This window comes from Mustela lutreola, chromosome 4 (assembly GCF_030435805.1).
Source record: "Mustela lutreola isolate mMusLut2 chromosome 4, mMusLut2.pri, whole genome shotgun sequence".
In the NCBI taxonomy this organism is placed as follows: Eukaryota; Metazoa; Chordata; class Mammalia; order Carnivora; family Mustelidae; genus Mustela; species Mustela lutreola.
Genome location: NC_081293.1, coordinates 121373576 through 121396303, shown reverse-complemented (window position 1 = coordinate 121396303; position 22728 = coordinate 121373576). Strand labels below are relative to the sequence as shown.

Here is a 22728-nt window from a genome sequence, read left to right as displayed (position 1 = left end):
TATATATATATATATATATATATATATATATATATATATATATATATTTTTTTTTTTTTTTTTTTTTTTTCAAAAAAAAAAAAAAGGGAGAAGAAGAAGAAGGCTTTCCTCTGTAAGGTCAGAACAGGGACTCAGCCTTAACTAATGGAGCACTGCAGAATGCTTAGATACCAAGGGTGAACTAGTGGTTACACAGGCAAACTTGCTTTTTAATCTGTGGAATTGATTCCAAATGCCGGACATTTCAAATTTAGTGACTGAGAAAGTGCATTTTAAATATAATATATACATGGTAATTATTTATATTGGATGATGAATGCCATGCCTAAAGGCGTATTATATATCCAGGATTTTATGTGAGACTGGAAATACCAGTAGAACTAAACTAAACTAAACTAAAAATCTTAAATCAGTTATGGCTACATTGTCAAAGTTACAGATCTCTGTTGTAAATAATGTCTATAAAATAGTTGTGAAAAAAGAAAAGAATGTGTTTAGAGGTGGAAATTTTATAAGGAGAATTGTACACCAGGGTATAATCTCTAGTTATAAAGAATTTGGGTCATTACACAAGAACTTGTTCATTTAACTCTGTTTTCACTTGGGCGATAGAAATGCCAATTGTGATGCTTCTGTAGGGAGTCTTAGTGAACTATTCCTTCTCAGAGTCAACTAGCTTTCTCGCAGTGTTTTGGAGCACAAAAATAACGGAGAAGCAGGGGAGTTAAACTTAGCCAGAGTATGATTGTGAACGGGGTTTTTAGGTGAGCATGTGAAGTTGGAATCGTGACAAACTAGTTAAGACACTTTGTATTGCAATTTAGGTGAAATATAATTTTAATTTTAATTTATAAACCTTTTGCTCTCAGAATTGTTTTAACACGATAAAGGTAACACAACATTAAAAATAAATATTTTAGTATAAATACTAAATCTAAGAATGTTTCATTTGAGGTAAGTGTATCAAATATGCCAGAGCCTCTTATATCTGCCATAGACTTATCATTTTGATTTTTCAAATTAAATTTGCCAATATGTGCTGCTTGTAAAATTGAATGGCCTACGCATCCAACACTGACCTGTACTTTGGTCTCTGAGTGATCTAATCTATTATTTAATGACTGAGATTATATTGAGATGAATAGTATGAGAAACATACTTCTCATGTTTCACTTATGTGTTCTAATAAATGCAATCAAATCCATTTTAGAATAGACACACTCAGTTTCCAGGTACCTTTTAATGTAGGGTAGTCTGGAGAATTCAAAAGAGATATTTTTGGGGAAAAGTGTTGGTAAGAGATATGCTTATTTTTCTCCTGTGTATTCTTGTTAATAGGAAATCTTAATTCCAGGAAGGGAATTTATTTGAAATTTATAGTCAACATAGTAAACAATGTATGTTCAGAGGCTTTTCTCTGAATTCCTTTTCTCACTTTTGCTTTTGTATCTAATATTCGCTGTATTTACATTATATAATATAATGCCATAATATATCAAGATAGGCAAAGACATGACTTATGAGGGTATCATAAGTAAGTTACAATAATTTCATAAGTTTAAGAAAATAAAGGAGTTACATTAGAAAGTCTAATATTGTCATGAAATTATTTTTTATTATTATAATTTTTTTCTTTATATACTTATCAACTGTGCATTAAAACTAATCCTGACACATGATTATACAAGTTGAGAAGGACATTAATAATTTTTTAATTTTTTTGAAAACTGCATTTTTAAAAGTTATTCCTAAAACTCTTTATGTGGTAATTTAAAAGTGTAAGGATCTCTATAAAATGTATTTAAAACTTACTTTTAAGTATGATAGATAAAAGTATAAACAACTTTTATCTTTGTAAGATAATCATACAGTACTTGATAGTGCAAAGGGCTCAAAACAAAAATTAATGTTTTTTTATTACAAATACATTTTCATTGTATATTGGAAAAAACAAGAAAACACAAACATGAAACATATAGTTATATCTCATAACTACAAAACCAACCAGAGTGCTTATACCGTTTGCTCTGTACTCATCCATTCATTTCTCTGTATATCAGTCTTTCTCTCAAAATAATAGATCTTGGGGCACCTAGGTGGGTCAGTGGATCATGCATCTGTCTTTAGCTCAGGTCATGATCCCAGGGTCTTGGGATCGAGCCCTGAGTCGGGTTTCCTGCCCAGTGCCCTGCTTCTCCCTCTTGCTCTGCCCCTCCCCAACTTGTGATCTTTCGCTCACTCTCTATCTCAAGTCAATAAATAAAATCTTAAAGAAAATAATAGGCCTTTTCCTCCTTCTTTTTGCTTAATGTTTCCTTTTTATGCTTAAAGTCATTTTTAAACAAACAGTTTATATATGCATTCCCAATGTAATTGCTCTTTTATATTACTTAATAACACATAAGTATGACAGTTTGCTATTGTTGAACATTTAACTTGTATCCAGGTTTAGATATTAAATGGCATTTCTATAAACATAATGTCAATAAATCCTTCTCCAGTCTGCCAACAAATATGTCTCAAGTGACTGAATGGATGAGATACTTGCAAATGTCCACATATTCCTAACCCTCATATGCACATGTACTTCATTATTTGTCTATTAATCTATCATCTGATCCTACTCTTCATGTATGTCTAGTAAATTTGGCTAGAAATAGATGTAAATGGAATTTCTGGGAAAGAGAGGAAAGTAATGTGTTCTTTTCTAAAATTATAGAAACGGGACTATAATTTTTTTCAGAACTGAAAATTATAGATTTTTTAGGTTGAGGGTTCTTAACGTAAGATAGGAGAGAATATTAGAATCAACTGAGAGATGCTTTCAAAAGACAGCCTCTTCGTTGTGATCATGTTATCATTAGTGGGGCCTCAGGTTCCCCAGCTGATTCTGATTGGGCCCATGGGCTAAAGACACCACCTGTGGCCTTACACCATTGATTTATAAGCCAGAAAAGTGAACGCCACAGAACGCCGAGTAGCTCAAGACGGAGAGGTTATTAATGCAACAGGGCAGAACCAAATGTTTTGGCCCGCATGCTTTCCGCTCGGCTTTTCTACGGAATTTTTTAAGTATATTCTTTGCAAGAGGTATTTTGAGGGAAAAAGGTCCCAGGTTAACATAGGCTTGAGAATGCTGGGTTAAAATCTTGAGTGAGGCCTATCTCAGAGCCTTTGATATTCCAATGTGCTTTTTGTTATTCTTTTACTGGAACAGCCTTTCCCCAATCTAAATCAATATGGCACTAGCCCCTAGAGTATCTTGAAAGATTGTTGTCTTATGAAACAAGTTTTTTTTTTTTTAAGATTTTTATATTTTATTTTATTATTATTATTTTTAAAGATTTTATTTATTTATGTGACAGAGATCACAAATAGGCAGAGAGCCAGGCAGAGAGAGAGGGGGAGGCAGGCTCCCTGCCAAGCAGAGAGCCCGCTGCGGGGCTCCATCCCAGGACCCCAGGACCATGACCTGAGCCGAAGGCAGAGGCTTTAACACACGGAGCCACCCAGGAGCCCCAAGATTTTTATATTTTAGAGAGACTGCATGCGCGAGGGAGAGCGGGCATGAGCAGGGGGAGGGTTAGAGGGAGATGGGGACTGAGAATCTCAAGCAGAGGGGGTTGGGGGCAAGGGCGCCTTGATCTAAGATCATGGCCAGAAGTGAAACCAGGAGTTGGACGCTCAAATGACTGAGCCCCTGAGATGCCACTCTCTTCTGAAAACCTCTTTTGACAAATCCTCCTCACCATACTACCATTTTCGTGCTTCTGTTCACAAATCATAAAACTGTTATACATGGAGCGTTAAAAAAGTAGATGTTCGTTAATATGCTAAGTAGCGATCAACCCAGATTTTTTCGTGAGTCGTCCCGAATACAAACATGACTGATTTCAACTGCCGGTAGTTTTAAGCAGTGGACTCCCCAGTGTTCGTGAGTAGTGCATCACCTGGAGGCCTTGTTGCCCTGCAGATCGCTCAGCCTTTCCCCGGGTGTTTCTGACTGAGTTGATTTGGGGTTGGAGCCTGAGAGCCCACATTTTAAAAATTTCAGTGGATCCTGCTGCTGCTTATCCAAGGTCCGTACTTCGAGAAACCATTGTTGTAAAATGTTGAAATTTTCAGAATATTTTCAGCTGCGATAAATGGGGACATCATTCATAGTTGGTGTCCTCTTTACATTCATCTTCTTAATGAAAGTCGTTTGTTTTAATGTGCCCCTTTCCTTATTCAAGTCACTAGGGCTCAGGAACAGACAATGGAGTGTCAGTTTTTCAATGTGGTAAAATCCAGGGTTGAATCCACAGCTGAATCCTAGTTACCATTTTCATTATTTATTAAATAACCGTTGCCATCAAGGCTGATGTGTTAGGTTCAGAATTCCTTTCACTCTCTGATTCCTATTTTCCTTATAACTCTTCTCTCTCCTTTCTTACACTCTGCAAGTGCTACACACACACACACACACCCTTTCTTTTAGAAAAGAGTATGATTTATGCTTCAAATTTTAGACCTGAAACACTATTGTTTGGTTATATATTCAGTTTCTTTGTGGATAACTATTATTTATGGCTTTCATTTGAAAAAAATCCAGTGATTGGTTTTCAAGTACTTTTGTCTGTGACCAATTTTATAGTCGGCATCACGGTCTAATATGTGCACATATAAACACATATAGTCCTATCTGAAACGAGCTTCACAAAATAGCTCTTCATTTTAATATACAGAGTGTACTTTTTAAATATTTTTAAAATATGTTTTCACTTAGGGATTCCTGGGTGGCTCAGTTGGTGAAATGTCTGCTTTCAGCTAAGTCAGGATCCCAGGGTTCTGGGATCGAGTCCCACTGCAGGCTCCGTTCTCAGCAGGGAGCCCGCTTCCTCTTCTGCCTGCTGCTTCCCCTGCTTGTGCTCTCTCTCTGACAAAGTCTTAGGTTTTGTTTTTGTTTTTTTTTTTTTAAATAAAGTATGTTTCACTTAAATAATTTGGTCATAACCAAGTTTAATGTTTCATTTAAAGGATAATTTGGTTTATAAGTACCTATGAAATTGATTTCATTACCTGATGGTGGGTTGGATTTTCAGCTTTGGAAGACACTGATTTTTTTGTTTTTTGTTTTTCATTTAAGGCCATATTGTTCGTATCAATGTCGAAATATTTCCAATGTTGCAGTTTCCCTAGGAAAAAATAAACACATGAGCATACACATACATACACATGTGTGTCCTAATATCTCAGGATATTAATGTGCTACTTGGTCATTTACATGTTCAGGGCTGTATGGACAGCTGGACACAGTTTGTTGTAAGCCTGATGACTTTATGTTGTTGGCACTGTCTTCTAGCTGTCTTGGGAAATTTTCTGGTTGTCCAGTTACGTCTTTTCTCTTGTTTATCACTTGTATCGCTGTAATGTGCTGCCAGAAGGAGTCAAATGTGATTTGTTTTTCAGTTTGGTTTTGATGAGATTACCTTTGGAATTTGAAAATAGTCTCCAACACTGAGTTGAAAATATAAACCGCAGTTATTTAAAAAAAAGGGGGGGCAGGTTTAAAACAGCTGTATTTGAACTGGGGAAAAAAAATTAGTGTAATTAGCCAAAACAACAACAACAAAAAGGTTACAGAGCTGCATTTTGCATCAATGAATGGAATTCTCAGTTTCCTGCGAGGGAAGGCCAATAAGGTGGTTCAGTATCAACAGCCTAGTTTGAATAGGTAGATAATGAATTCTCAACCTTAAACTTTTGTGGGCTTTTCTTGAATCATTATTGATTGGACCTGACTCCCCACCTCAGGAGACAAAATGGTTGCAGTTAGGATTTAATTGTGCTTAATTACAAAAGATCTTTTTTTGTTAGTATACTTTATTTTTAAAACAAAAATTGGTACAACTGGAAAGCCTGCAAAAATCAAGGGAACAGGATATAAAATAATCCTTCATTGCTATCTTTTTGCAGTCATGTTTACCACAAGTTGTCAAATGAAGAATTACCCTCAACCGCATTGTAAGAATTGAGTAGCATAGTGAAATTTATATTGGGGGATAATCTTAATTTGATTCTATTTAATGGAATTTGTCCTGTTCTGTAAGGTTCTTTGTAGTAAGTGCTGCATATGAAAAAGCTCTGGTCCCCTCAGGAGGATCCACAGTGACTCTAGCATTGAAGAAACGAGGAGAGAAGTTAGATTTTAATGTGAATAGTATGAAGATAAAACTAATTCTGAGTCCTGAATATAATTTGTGTATCTGATATCATCATGGTACTATATATTTTTTCATTGTGGTTTCTTTTTTTATTCTGATGTATTTAATATATAACGTTGGTTTCAGATGTAAAACACAATTACTGGTATTTCTGTATATTGTAAAACAAGTACCACATTAAGTCTAGAGGTCATCATGGTCGTGTATTTTTAAATATTCTTGCAGATGGTTTTTTGAAGACCACACATTTGTCAAATGAAGACAGCAATATGAGACTGTTATCTCAAGTTGTAATATTCTTTTTATTGTCTATCTTTTTGGATACAGCCCGAAAAAAATGAGAGTGAACCAGGCAGCCAGAGGATAAAACCTGTTTTTATTGATGATGCTAATTTTGGACGACAGATCTCCTATCAGCATGCCGCAGTCCATATTCCCACGGACATCTATGAGGGCTGTAAGTAATAAAATTTAAACAGCTGTTGGAATACCATGCGGTTGTCTGTCTTCTCTGTCTCCAAACTGGGGAAGAAAAAGGAACAAATGGGATACTGTCTTGTTTCCATGTCATTGAAGAGTCTGTGGTCAACTCTCTATAAAAGAAGAAATCTGATTTTCACAAGTAGTTTATGTTCATATAGCCTCACTATGTGAATATTTGTAGGAGAGTCTGCATCCATTGGGGATGTCCTCCTATTAATGAGTAAAAAATTCTGACTTCCCAATTGCCATCGAAACTGAAAATTAATAGATTTTTTTAAAAAAATCAAAATTACATAGCACAAGTACACACAAATACACATATACAAACTATAAACGGAGAGAGTGATACATTTTAGACTATGCAGTTTTAAATCCCGTCTTACCCTAGGATATAGTTGAAAAATACATGCATCTCAAAACATTGTGGACTCCAGTGAAGTTGGGGAAAGATGAAAAGTCGAGAACCACTGAGCGGAAGACTTGCTTGAGAAGGCTTCCCTCAGTGAGGGGAATAAGTTACTTAGGAAAATAGAGGGCAGGGAGCTTGTGTCAGTAGAGTCTCAGAGATAACCAATATATTAGTGGGCGTAGAGCCTGAGAATCTGACTAGGATAACCTATTTATAAGGAGTACCTGAGACCCCGAAAGCAGGGGCTTTGTTCAGTCATAGCCCTGGTCTCCCATGTTCACCCTTCTCTGACCAGTTTCTACTCTCCCTGCTTGTCTAAGTAATTAGTAAGAAGAAAGGACCATTTGAGATTTTTTTAAAGTGTGCTTCTTACATTCCTCTTAATTAGAGAGGCAGTAGAATGAATTGGGTATCTATAACTTCCTGGGTTCTGGAGCCAGATGGCCTGAGTTCAAAGCTAAATTTTTGCAGGGTTGTTTTTGTTTTTTGTTGTTGTTGTTTGTTTGTTTGTTTTTTTAGATTTTTATTTACTTGAGAGACCGCAGAAGGGCAGGGGGCATGCAGACAGAGAAGGCAGGGACAGACTCCCTGCTGAGCAGGATCACGACCTGAACTAAAGGTAGATGATTAAGCTACTGAACCACCCAAGTGCCCTTTTGAAATATTTTTTCCTTTCTTTTCTTTTTTAAATATTTTATTTATTTGACACAGAGAGAAAGAGAGAGAGAGAGAGAACGCATACACCCAGAAGCTTGGGGAGCAGCAGGCAGAGGGAGAGGGAGAAGCAAGTTCCCTGCTGAACAGGGAGGCCAATGTGAGGCTTGATCCCAGGTCTGAGCCCAAGGCAGATGTTTAATGGACTGAGCCATCCAGGCACCCCTGCAGTATTTTTTTTCTTGAGCAAATGCTATAAATTTCTGTGCAAGCATTTTCTCACCTGTAAAATGGGAATAAGATAACTAACCTAAAAGATGAGTGAGGATAAAGGAGGTTAATATACTTGTTTTCCAGCCTGGTAGTAGGTGCTATTTAAATGTTTGTTGCTCCTATTAATTATAATTCAAATTTATTTAAGCACAGGAGACTAAGTATAGGGACTAAGAATATAAATTATCATTTATACTTTGGACTCACTGTGAGATTGTTTAAAAGGGAATTTGAGGAGTGCCTGGGTGGCTCAGTGGGTTAAGTCTCTGCCTTCAGCTCAGGTCATGATCTCAGGGTCTTGGGATCGAGCCCCACTTTGGGCTCTCTGCTCGGCAAGGACCCTGCTTCCCCCTCTCTCTCTGCCTGCCTCTCTGCCTACTTGTGATCTCTCTCCCTCTGTCAAATAAATAAATACAATCTTTTTTTTTTTTTTAAGGGAATTTGAAATGTATGTGTGATTCTTCTCATAACAAATTTCCTCTTGATCAAATTACTGTATTTATTCTGTTTTTAATTTTGAAAAAGTACACAATGTTTTCTTCCTATCAGTTCTTTTAAGGTTTTAAGTGTAAGACTTTTCTCTTGATAAAAAAAGAAACAAAATGATGTATATAGGTAGTTTCTGTTGTTACATGAGAATTAAACATAATTAGACTTCTTTACTGTTAATTCTAGATCCATTTAGGAATTACCTGGGATTTAGGTTCAGATTTTTTTTTTAAACTTTGATCATTGTGTACTTTTTAAAAAGCATTATCTTGATATTTGCCATTGCATTTTGTAATTGTTACAACTATTCAGACAATACTGAGCTATATGATGGTTTCTAATTTTTAAAAAATTTTATTGGCCTTCATTTCAGATTTTTTTATCCATTGTTTGTTGGGTATGCCAACAAAATAATCTTATTGATTTAAGGTATTATCTTCCTGTTGAATTCATATTAGAAGAACACACTGGCTAGATATGGAAGTTTTGAGTCAAAATAATTTTTTGTCCATACTCTACGGATTTCCTGGCACGGGGTTTTATTTTGGGTGGAGGGAGGGTGTGGTTCTGTATTACTATGTTGAAGAAATTGAGGCCAACTTCAATGTTTTCAGTTTGGTAGAAAGCTGTTCTTATTGTGCTTCTGTTTTGTTGTCTCATGTTTGGAGATTTATTTTTTCCTTACTCCTGAAAATCAGTAGCATTACCAAAAAGATACTCAAGTCATTTTTTTTTTTTGTAATAATCTATGGAACATTTTGTTAAAATATATATTTGCATGGAAAAATATGTAAAAAGAAATTAAAACAAGAACCACTATGACTGAAATAAATAGGGCATGAATTGAGCCCTACCTACTTAACCCCTTATGTTCTGGAGAGGAGGTCTGTCCAGTATCTGTAGTCTCGATGGATTCTCTGAGTAAGTCCATAGATTGTTTGTTGTGCTAGAAGAAAAGAAAAATATCAAGGTCAACTGTATTGAGGTTTTAATCTGCTTGCGTGTGAATGTGGAGGTTTGGGGAAGTTGGGAGGGATGTTTTGAAGAGCTTTGTCTCCATGCTGATTCTTCCCACGTTGGATAGGGTTGAAAGAAATAGTGGGCCACAGCACTGTTCCTTGATGGACATGGATGGCCTTCACTGGTGAAACTTAGCAGCAGGGCTTGAGCCTACTTACTAATGCTTCTCTAAGGCCAGTAGCTTACTTCCTGGTCTAGATGGCACATGAGACACCATTTCAGACCAGTATGGTATACAGATTCTGTTACCTCCCTGACCCACTCAGCCCAGTTCCCTCCCTTCAGTTACACAGAATAATGAGGCTCCCTGTACTTTCTCTAGTTCACATTCCTATAGAGCAGTAAATCTATTTTCCTCTCTGTAGAAAAATTTCCTTGTGGTTTAGGCAATCTATGAGGGGTTGTCAAGAAATTCTGAAAATTTTCATTAGAATTTCCCTCTCTAAAAAGCATATACCATGATGGCAAATTTTAATATAGCACACATATTTAACATAGAAAATTAAAATCTCCAGGAGTGGTACCTCCTGAAGCTAATGACTATTTGTCATGATTAACAGGTAGGGGCCACAGTCCTATAGAGTAAATGCAGCAGCTAATTGTCCAAGTAAGATTTTTTATACTGCTTTTCAACTTGCTTTTTTCCTCAACTTAGAGATTCTTGGTAAGGTATTAGAAGGATGAAAATAGGAGAAAGATTTCTCCTCAGTAATAGATTACCCAGAAAAAATAAAGTGACTGTGCTTAGTTTCTCAATGACATATTGGAGAAATAAATGAAAAAAGAGATTTCTCATTTTTTCCATAGATAGTTAGTGCCTAATTTACCAGTCTAGTAAGTTACCTTGTGTGTACATTTTGTGAACAACAGGGTCAGAAGAGTCCACAATTCCACTGGTCTGGTTAGTTAAGGACACCATTTTTTTCTGAATTTGTAGTTGTTTGACTCCACCCAACCTTTTTAAATATAGTATCTCCTTTATTTACTATAACATTGTTAAAGTAATTTTGAAGAACGGAAAACTGAACCACTCTTCAAGGAAAAGCCATATTATTAATAAGAGATGGGGTCCAACTTCAAAAAAGTCTAATTCCAGGCTTTATATTTTCAATCACTATAGTAAATGAAATTCTTGATTATTTTACTTTTGAGTTAATTTTAACTCAGCGTTATTTGGGAGACAGAATTGTCCACTGGGCTTAGTAAGGTAATGTGTTCTACATGAGAATCTTTATTTTCTTACTCTTTTTATCCCCCCTCTTTGATTTCTTGTTTCTGTTGTTGTTGAAATCACATTCATAGTTAGTCTTCCTCTGGTATATACTGGAAGAGACATAAAAATGGACACAAAGTGAATCGAAACATAATTTTTAAAAATAACACTGTGACACAGTATACATAGGTTTAGGGTGTTTTTTTGTTGTTGTTAGTATGTTGCAAAAGTTTTGAATTCTATAAATGTTTTTCTTTGCAGTTTAAACTGTGCACATATATGCTGAAGACTTAATAGTCTCAGAGAATAAAAAATACTTTGATTTAGAAAATGAGATAAAACATTTAAATAGGTGTTTTTAGAAGTCTGAGATATACTTGGGAACGTGTCTTAATTAAAAAAAAGAAAAGACTCTGTCTTGGATTATTTATTTAGTCTCATTTATCTTATATTGGCTTTTCCCCCTTTGTTGAAATCTCATCAGTGAGACTCTGACCTTGCCTGGCCTCTACTCTTTTAAAATTCATATTCCATGTTATGGACCGTGGGAGTAAATGACACAGGAGTAAAATCAGAAATGTCAACAAGATCTTGAAATTTAATAATTACTGGTATTCTTCATGCGGTTCGTTGGAATATATCAGATTTACGGATTGCTCTAGGTTTCTGAATTTAATAAATGTGAAAGCTTACTTTAATTGAAGGCTTAACTGAAGGAAACAGCCTCTTCTTTCACTAAGATAGTTATGTGACTGACTTTATTCTCGTAAGGAATGTCCTGTTCTAATTTCTTAGAGGCAATTACTTTTTAAAGTCCCAAGAATTGCATGTGATTATCTTTGCTCATTGATATAATTACAGTTTTAGAGTAGTACATTTAATTAGAACCATATCTGAAAGTGTTCATTTTTTATAATTTCGCTGGTTGGTACTTTTATTTTCAAAGGCTTTCAAGCCATAATTAATAAATTTATCTGTTGGACTGTAAAAAAAAAACATAGAAACTAGTAAAAGAAGGACTGAATATTCAGACCATTTGGTTTCAGTTACAGAACTTTATTTTTTAAATTTCTTTAGATCGAAGTATAGGAAATGTCTTCATAGAATGCTCTATAGTCCTCTATCAATAGAAATTTTTATTTATAGAATAATTATAGTTCCAAAAGAATCTTCAGTAACAAGGGAAATAATAATTCCAAATTGCATAACATTTTCAGGTACTCAATACTTTTGTCCTTACACATTGTAATGTAAGCAAGACAATTATTTCCATTTTAGAAATGGAAAAAATGAACTTTTATCAAAAGGGAGTACTCATTTTGATAAAGGGAGACAATTATCAGGAGTTGTATTGTCTTTTTTTAAAATTAATTGTATTGTCTTTTAAAGTCTCCTTTGCTTTACTAACAATACTTACGAATTGAACTTACAAATAAAATCAATTTTAATTAATAAACTGATTAGCTAATAAAATTAATATTAATGATTAAAATTAGTAATTAAAATGACTAATATTGCCATTGCAATTTATCTTGATGTTGATTTATTTTGTCTTTATAGCCACAATATCTCAAATGATATCAGTAAAAAGAATGGAGTAAAAACCTACCCTGCCTTTGCTGACAATTGTATAGCTAGCTTTTCGATCTTTATAAATTTTAACAACAAATCTCTTGCAAGAGATGGACATCATTTAATTGTAGAGTGCTAATTAATAGTTTACGTTTGTTTTAAACAACTCATTTTATTATTCTAATAAAGAATAATATGGGTAATAATCTCTTTTATAGTTTTAGAAAGTTAATATTTTAAATGATTGGCATGCTCCAAATAAGGCTGTCTGACTTGACAGTTCCAACAACTATAAAGATAGATGTAAACTATCTTAAAAAAAAAAAAAATATATATATATATATATATGTAGGTATATATATATATATATATATATATATATATATATATATAATTTGGTGCTCTTGGGGCAAAAAGCTGGGTTTACATCTGTAATTTTTTTTCAACAAATTAGAGTACATGTGAAAAAATTTCACTAGATTGATGTTACTTTATAGTATTGCTTCACCAAATATATTTGGTAAGAAGAAACTTTACATCCTATTGGTAAAATACTCACTTACAGTGTATAGTCTTAGTTTTTAAATTGTAGTTAACTTAGAAATAAAGTTTGTCCCATATGTCTTTTCTTTAATGAACTGAAATTAAAGAGTAAAATTGTGAGTTCTTGGATAATAAACGATTTGAAGGAAACACAGCCATGGGAAACAGGATTATTTGGTGTAACTTAGAATGATTAATATGAATAAGGCAGATTACTTGGGATGTAACTGGTTTGGTTATAACCGAAGTAGATTTTTAAAAGTTAACAAAAAAGAGTTATCAATTGTAGAGCTAAAATGTTTTTTCACATAGTGTTTGGTTTTGAAATATGCATTTTCTTCTATTGACTATAATGATTATTGGTACATTTTAATTTCATTCATCTCATGAGAGTGTATCTTTCATTTGTATTTGGTGTATTTAAGAAATATTTTGAATTATTTATGAGATAGCTCAGAAAAAAACCCAAAATCTCTAGACAAAAATCAGAGTTGTGCTCTGCTCTCAAAATACTGAATAATATAGATTGCTTTTATATGTGCTAAGAAAAATAACACTTTTATAATATAGCAGTATTACATTTGGGTAAAATGTTATTAACTATCTAGTATTAGTGTAGAAATCTAAGAAAGATCATGATAAGATAATCTGGACCTCAGGGTTTTTTTTTATGAACTGTGATATTACTGAATTACCTCCAAAGCAGGCAATGATTAAGTGAAAGTTCACTAATTTGAGATTAATTTCAGGTATGTTCAATGTGTATCATGAGGAGAAAAATTATAACATGTTCTCCTTATTTTGCCGGTAGTGGGTGGGAGTGGAACATAAAATGAGCAAATAAACAATAGAATGGGCTACATGATAGAATAAGAAATGTTCTTTTTAAAAGTAGACAAGGTGTATAGGTACTTCCTGGGTTAGGAGTAGGGAGCAGATATTTTAAAATAAAGGGAATCCCTTGTGGATAAGGCAGCAGAGGTCTTTGTCATATACAGCCCAATGGATAATTGCTTAGACTTTGATTTTTACTGATACTGTTAGAGTTCAGTCTACTTTAACAAAATACCATAGACTGAGTGGCTTAAACAGTAGATACTCTTTCTTATGGTTCTGGAAGGTGTGAAGTCCAAGATGAAGGTGCTCGTGGATTTGGTTCCTGTTGAGGGTTCTCTATCCGGTTTGCAGATGGCCACCATCTTGCTGTATGCTCGAATGACCTCTTTGTACACTTGGAGAGAGCGAGCACGTGAGCTCTGATCTCTCTTCCTCTTCTTGGGAAGACCCTAATCTTGCTTTGGAGGTTCTATCTTCATAAACTCCTTTATCTCTGATGACTTCTCAAAGGCCCTACTTCTAATGCAATCACGTGGGGATTCCACCTAGGAATTTTGGGAGGACACAAACATAGGAGCTGTGTGGAAGTAATGATGGTAAAATGAGCTGATACGGTTGGGCCCCGAATCTTGCAGGATTGGTAGCCTTCTAAAAGAGGTTTGTAGGGGCGCCTGGGTGGCTCAGTGGGTTAAAGCCTCTGCCTTCGGCTCAGGTCATGATCTCAGGGTCCTGGGATCGAGCCCCACATCGGGCTCTCTGCTCAGCAGGGAGCCTGCTTCCTCCTCTCCCTCTGCCTGCTTCTCTGCCTACTTGTGATCTCTGTCTGTCAAATAAATAAATAAAATATTAAAAAAAAAAATAAATAAAAGAGGTTTGTATATGTACTCACACAGAGGAAAGGTCATGTGAAGGCATAAGAAGGCAGCTGTCTACGAGCCTGAAAAGAATGCTCTCATAGGAATTCAAAAAGGCAGGCACCTTGATCTTTGATTTCTCAGCCCTAGAACTGTGAGAAAATAAATTTCTTTAAGCCACCCAGTCAATGGTATTTTGTTATGGTAGTCCGGGCTGACTAAAACCCAAATTTACTTCCTGAGAAAAAAATGCTGTAGTCTTAAACTTGTGTTTTAAAAGAATAAAAACAAGCTATGAGAAAGTTCAGTTGGGTATTTCATACTTTGTACTAAAATATAATAGTTGAGAAATACTCATCTGTTATATTTGGGTTTATACCCACCCTTTTTTGCATTCTGATTCAGAATCACAGTTTCTGTGCTTCCTCTTTAAGCACTTGTGCCCTGGAAACCAATTAATGTTCATCAAACTGAACAAATGAGTAGACTTGACTGAAACGGCAATAAACTTGCAATTCTAACCTTCTATAGTAATGATCAGATCGATCATTTTCCTGGAGAATTACCTAAGTTACTGAGTGGATATGTAGGCTTTGCAGATGTAGAGATTGAAATTTATAGTTCCTGAAGTGTGGTTTTGTCTCATTTTTGTTTTGTCACATTTAAAAGCGGGCAGAAGACTATTCCAACAACCCGATTGTCTAGGCCTTCAATTGATCATGGTGCCCAGTGTCCAGAATGGTGCTGACAAATTGTTTACTGTTTTGTGCAGATATGATTGTTCTATGCACACTACAAATTGATTACATTTTGGAACACTCCATACCTGGTTTAATTTGCGAAGTCCCTTGATTTAAACTTGAGGGATATTTTAACCCATTATGATATTTAGAATTACAAAAATCTGTAGCTCGCTTTAAAAAGTTGTAAATTAGGGGCGCCTGGGTGGCTCACTGGGTTAAGCCTCTGCCTTCAGCTCAGGTCATGATCCCAGGGTCCTGGGATCGAGCCCCACATCGGACTCTCTACTCAGCAGAGAACCTGCTTCCCTTCCTCTCTCTGCCTACTTGTGATCTCTGTCTGTCAAATAAATAAAATCTTAAAAAAAAAAAAAAATTGTAAATTAGCTCTTGAGAGAGCTACTGTTGAAGGTTCACTCAACTCTTTTATGTAAACGTATATAATGGTGGTTGCTTCTGTCTTTGGTATCACCTGCCATATTACTGTCAATGACTCACTATTTCTAGCAATGTTTATGGCATGTTCTAAACAAAATTTAAGTCATTTTACCCAATGTTTTCCATTTTATATGACCATGTCACATTAACATCTCACAAGTATGTATTTCATTTATTACACTTAACCTCTTTACTCGGAAGATCTTCTACTAATGACAGGTGGGCACAATAATTTTCATAAAATTTATAACTAACTTTATGTTCTATAGGAATTACTTTCTTGTGTACACATGGTTTGTTGTGACAATGTAACTTTATTTTGTTAGCCTCCTAAACTTTTCTAGTCAGTGACTGTGAATAAAAGGGACTTTCCTTGGGACTTTATAATAATAAAGTGGCCTTGGTCACTTGAAGTCCTAAAAACAGTTTAAAAAGTTTCAACTCAGAAATCAAAATGTGCATTCCCATGTAATAGTCAAAATTCCCAGTTTGACTTGGTATTTATTAACTCTTCTCCCCTGTTCTAGATGAGAGCTAATGGAAGCCTACAGTAGAAAAGGGGCCAAGGGGGTGAGCATTTCCTAGCCATTCTCTGAATTTTACCCCCACCAGGTAGAAGCAAGGAGAGGAAGGGAAGGTAGAAGATCCTTGTTGCTGGGCTGGGTGGCTTTAGGCCAGAGCTGGGTAGAAGATGGGTCTTACAGGTAATTTTAACTTTTTCTTTTGAGGAGCGATTTATGGGTTATTGAGACATTTCTTGCTGGGTTCTTCTCTTCTCTAGTTCCTTTGACTCAACAGACACCTCTTTATATGGTGAAAACTTAATGCTAGTTGACTCCATAGCCCTGGGTGGCATTTTAGAATGGCCTCCTAGGAACCGTGGGAACTATAGGACAATGGTAACATCTACATGCTTCATGCCCATCTTAGCAGATGCTACCAAAATCAGACAAAATTGGGGCATAAAATGTGGCATCGTTCATAATGTTTTACTGTATCTTTTTATATTAGATTTCATTACATAATTTTTCTCTTCATGTTACATATTTGGCCAAATGGAAATTCTCCGGTTAGGAGCTCCATGAAAAATGTTTTCTAAGTCAAGAGTACTTAGAAAGGTGTTTAGAAATTTTTGTCAACATACATGGTTAATTTTGGTACTGAACTAAATGTAAACCTCATCTAATCAGGCTAACATCCATGTTTAGATCATATAAATCTCAGCTCTTGGTCTAGTGTGCATATAACTCACTAAGGAATATCCTAGATCTTCACTTGTTCTCAGAGTTGATATTTCTGTTTTCTTCTGAAGGAAGAGATAAAATATTATACAGCATGTTTATTAAATGTCCTTAATTTCTTTTATTTCTCATACCTTACTGGGAACTGTGTGAAAAAGAAAATACTCTGATTTTTTTTTTTTAGTTTATTTTTTAACAAGAATAAGAATTTGTAAAAGGTCCAGTAACTGCTATACTTTTGCTTACAGTTGAGTGGGAAGAATAAATAAAAATGAACTGTTTTTTTGTTTCTCTAAAGAAATTTGAGAGGGAACATGGAGGCACAGTATAAAAGGATGTGTGTACAATGCAATTCCTTTGTAAATTTGATAGCTGGAAATCAGAAGTGTACTTGGCTAGCTTTCTATGATGCATATAACAAGTGACAGGCCATTCAAAGGTTGAAGAAGAGAGATAATGAAATCTTAAATTAGAATAGCTTTCCAAACAGACTGACAGTACTGTTCACAGCAAATTAAAAAGGGATTGACAATTGGAGAGAAAACGGAGGCCTGGAATTTGAGATGAGAATTTTTAATCATCTGGCATTTTGCTTCTTGTATAAAATCTTAGCAGATTTCTCCCTAGAGATAAAAAGGCATTTAAAAGATCTTTCAAAGTCCTATTCAAAAAGAAAGACTTTGAGTGGACTAAAGATTCCAGCACTATTTTATCTCAAGATAGATCATATTTTAAAAGTTCAGGGACTGTGAGCTACGCAAGTATTGAAATTGAATTTAGTCAGTACTTTCAGTAGAGCAAACGAAGTTCTATTTTATTTAACTTAATGAATAATATGTGACCCTTTAAAAAAATAGTTCTTAAGGTATATAGCATTGGAAAGATAGAGTGATATAGGCCTTACTGGTTATTTCATTCCTGTGTAAAAGTGGTTTTTCTTTCTTGTCAATGATTGTAAGTGGAAGTTGGGAGAAGTTCTTTATTAGCTCCCATGGACACTGGGGCCCTTTCTTGTCACCTCTTCCCTGGGTCTGGAACATGCCAGAAGAAATGTTCCATATCTACCCTTCCAAGTCTGTGAAGACCCATTGTTGTTTCTGTACTTTCTTGGTGATCATTGCCAGTAATGTGGAAATGATCAGCAGTTATCAGGCCACTTAGGATAGAGACAATAAGACTCCAGGAGAATTACACAAATAGTGGAAGGCTTTATTTTTTAAAGAAAGTAATATTGTATTCAGTGGTATCTGCATTTTTTTTTTTTTCATTTTGTTTTAAAGATTTGAGAGAGAGTGAGAGAGTGCTTGTTTGGGAGGAGGGGCAGAGACAGAGGGAGAGAGAAGCAATAAGTAAACTCCCTGCTCAGAGTGGAGCATGGCTTTGATCACATGACACTGGGATCATGACCTGAGCCAAATTAAGAGTCAGTCGTTAAGCCAACTGAGCCACCCAGGCACCCCTAAATGGTATTTTTTATTCTTAAAATGACTTCTCTATTTAATTTTTTATCTCTTCTGATTGGAGGGCATCCTTAACCCATCGAAGAACATCCTTACTCCAGAATAATTTAATTTTTAGACCTTCTTTGCTTATCAGCTGCACCGCAAGCTAAGAAACAACTGACAAGAAAAAGTGGTGTTTGATAATTTTTCAGCACACGCATGCCATCTTTTTCCATTTCTAATGGAAAAGTTAATGGAAAAAATCTTTTCTGTATTTTTGTCATTTATTGTTTGAAGTTTTTGTATCATTAAATTTAAAATAACATTTTTTCATAAAATGGTTTTCTTGGGGCATCTGACTTGGTTGAGCATCTGCCTTTGTCTCAGGTCAGAATCTCCAAGTCCTGGGATAGAACCTGTATCAGGCTCCCTGCTCAGTGGAGCCCTTGCTTCTCCTTCTGCCTCTCCCCTCCCCCTGCTGGTGTGTGTGTGCATTGCCTTTCTGGCTCAAAGAAGTAAAATCTTAAAAAAAAAACAAATGCTTACTTTCTAAATGTGAACTTTTAAGCAATTATCTTGCATATGTGTTATTTCTGGTATTTTGACCTAAAAATTCCTTTTTTATAATTAGCTTCAAAACCAGTTTTCTAGTCTAGGGAATAAAAAATAAAATAATTACCATATTAAAAAGCAGTCAATTTTTTCATCACATTTAATTCAAAAGGATTGATAGCTGTTTGAAACATAAAATGATTCCCCAAAGGGCCAAAATTTTTGCAATCAATTTAAAATATAACTCGCAATATGAAACTACAATGTTTGAGACTTAGAAACTTCTCTCAAGTATATAATTGATAGAAGTGAGTGATAGCCATCTATAATTTTAAAAGACCATGCAAACATTAGGTATGTAATCATCGTAATGTAGGAAGCTATTTATTTTAGTTGTAGTGAAGTCACAGATCATACTTACTTGTATTTCACTTCTATTATTCACTTCTATTATGTATTTAACTTCTATTATGGTTTGTTATTTAAACCAAGCCCTGTTAAAATCTTGAGTCTAAATTTATTAACCCTATTGTCTGATACTTTTTATTCTCAGAAGGATGTGTAGGTTGTTTTTGAAAAATTTTGATATATTTCTGAAGTAGAAAAATTGAGTAGTACTGCAATGGTAAAGTTTGGAGTACAGTGGATAGCCTTTAATAGAAATAGAGAATGGTACCAAAAATTTAAAAAAAAAAATTAAGGGATAGGGAAATTTTAAAATAATTAAAGGAAAATGGTAGTCTCATGAATATTTAAATTAACAACGATTTAGCAAAAATAAAGTTGGCGTTTGTGAGAATATTTTGATATATACCTCTAGTGCTTATCTCGGTTAAGAGGATTGTTAAGAGGATTAAAAAAAAAACACTCAAAATAAGCAGGCCATTGTTAGATGAGTGTTAAAACAAAATACATCCTATATTAACAGCCCTCATTTTCCTAAGAAAACTTAGCAATAGGGGTGACTGGGTGACTCAGTTGGTTAAGCATCTGACTCTTGATTTTGGCTCTGGTCCTAATCTCTGGGTCATGGGATAGAGCCCCTGATAGGGCTCCACACCCAGCAGGGAGTCTGCTTGAGATTCTCTCCCTCTCCCTCCCTGTCTGCCTTTCCCCATTCATGTACACGTTCTCTCTCTCTCCCTCAAATAAACAAATAAATCTTAATTTATACCTAAGCTTTCTTTTCTTTTTTTTTTTTAATTTTAATCTTTTTTTTTTTTTTAAGATTTTATTTATTTATTTGACAGAGAGAAATCACAAGTAGACGGAGAGGCAGGCAGAGACAGAGAGGAAGGGAAGCAGGTTCCCTGCTGAGCAGAGAGCCTGACACGGGACTCGATCCCAGGATCACGAGATCATGACCTGAGCCGAAGGCAGGGGCTTAACCCACTGAGCCACCCAGGCGCCCTTTAATTTTAATCTTAGTCTAATGAATAATGTCCTCTGGAAGTTCTTAACGTGTAATTGAGCACCTATATGTCCTCTTTTTCATTTCATTCAATGTTTAATACATATTCAATAAAATGTAGTGAATTATAGAATTAAATTCCAGTGTCAGTGAACTAGGAATTATTTTATATTGATTAGTTGATATTTATAGCTCTTTGGTCAAGGTTATTACCATATCCTTTGTAGTTTGTGAACATGAACTTCAGCAGATTTTAAGATTTTAGTATTTTAATGGATAGACTGAGTCTGAAACTCTGAATTTGAAAGTATATTTACTTTGAAGAACATAAATTTTTAATTTGCAGTCTTTTCTGTAATAAGTGGTATATTTTCAGAGTTGATCAGATTTTAATCTTTATTTGTTTTTAAAGATTTTATTTATTTATTTGACAGAGAGACACTGAGAGAGGGAACACAAGCAGGGGGAGTGGGAGAGGGAAAAGCAGGCTTCCTGCTGAGAAGGGGGCCCAATGATGCAGGGCTCAGTCCCAGGACTCTGAGACCATGACCCAAGTTGAAGGCAGACACTTAATGACTGAGCCACCCAGGTGCCCCAAGATTTTGATCTTTAAAGTTCAGTTAAGTTTAATAAGCATAACTGATAAACAAAATATTTTGCTACCATAAAGCCAATTCTTAAGAATGAGTAGTATTAGCAATACCTATCTGGGTATTAGGGCATTATGTACATTGTTTCTCTTTTTCTCTAAAAGGATATGCTAAGATTGATAATGATGTCTATTTTAGTGTGTGCTAAGAAAATGTGAATAAATGTATACTAGTTTACAAGGATCTAATTGTATAACTGGTATTGATTTATACAGAGAATATGAGAAAATCAAAATATAAGAATGAGAATAAGGCTGTTAAATAACTGACTTATGGGCATTTTGTATATGACAGTATTACAGCAAACTACATAGAGTATAAGCTATGTAGTAAGCATTAGGAATTAGGTAGAAAGATGAGTTATTTGGACTGTGTGTTATATAATAGCATAATCACAATAATATTTTCTTTCTACCTTTTGAGAATTTCAGTATGTGGCCATCTTCTGTTGTCTTTATCAGAGCAGTCTTCTCCATGGAACCATGTTCCACAGATGATTGCAAAGGCAGTTTTGACAGCCTTTTATTAGGTTGTTCCTTCCGTGTTCTTCTATCTAAATCATAATTAAAAGAGAAGCCATTGTTGTCTAGTTTATACGTTATGTTTTTAATGAAATTAAAAAGAATCACTCCATGGATGCGCTTTGAGGGTTTTGTGCTATGGGCCGAAGTTTGGTAGAGACGCATTGTCATCCTTATCTGAGTCTCTTTCTTTCAACCAATTGAAGCATCACGCCATGTCCTGCTTGCAACCTGTTCTTGACTGGTGCTGCCCAGTGGTTATGGTGGTAGTGCTGTGTGTGGCTTTTTGGCTGGTAAATTTAAATGTCTGCGTTAGATTTTCTGGAACTCTCTTCCCTCCCCATGACCATATGGGTGGAAATGGATGAAACCTGAATCAGTCTAAGTCCCTGTGTTGAGTGAGTACATGCTGCAAAGACTAACCACTCTTTCTTACCTGGATTCCACTAACAATAAGCTCTGGGTTTGTAGGATGAGTGAGGAAAAGCACACAAACTACTTTCATGTTTTACCCACTAAAATCTTATACATAATATATACATGTAAATATGCATACATAGTCACATATTCACTTGGCAACAATACTCTGATGGTTCTACCTCCTTAATTTCTAAAACAGTACTCTTTTACTTTTGTGCCATCATTCTGTTTATAAAATGATTAACTACCTGGCTTCCTCTGCTTTTCAGGATTTTTTTCCCCTAAATATTTGAAAATCAGAATTTTAATCTCAAAGTTGCTCTCTAAGATAAATTTTAAAGCTTGATATTTACCAAATATTAAATCCCTTATCAGACATATTTATCTGCAACTATAAAATAAATGTCATGGTATTTTTATTTTCAATCTTTTATTCTGTTTTTCTTTCTTTAATGCACATTTTTAAAATATGACTGCTTAGGGAAAATAAAAACTCAAAGCTTTCTCTATTAGGACATTGAATGATAGATTAATTTCATACTGACAGTTTTAAATCCGTATTTTGGTTCATTTCAAAGTCAACAGTCAAATTGAAGAATTATAAAAATATATAAATCCTACATGTTGAAATGATAGGCTCTAATTTATCAGTTTGTTTTAAAAGAAAAACTCTAAATTATTACAATATGTGGTGATAACAACCCTTCCCACTGACATGATTAGACCATTGATGACTTATGACAATATAATTGAACTAACA

At 34.8% G+C, this 22728-nt stretch overlaps 1 protein-coding gene across 7 annotated transcripts in view; it reads left to right on the top strand.

The window, feature by feature from the left end:
* CACNA2D1 (calcium voltage-gated channel auxiliary subunit alpha2delta 1) overlaps nucleotides 1-22728 on the top strand; it is a 504453-nt gene that overhangs the window by 321399 nt on the left and 160326 nt on the right. For all 7 annotated transcript variants that reach the window (XM_059170974.1, XM_059170972.1, XM_059170973.1 and 4 more), the window contains exon 6: nucleotides 6534-6663. In XM_059170974.1, the coding sequence (XP_059026957.1) occupies nucleotides 6534-6663 (130 nt within the window). The remainder of the gene's footprint in view (nucleotides 1-6533; nucleotides 6664-22728) is intronic.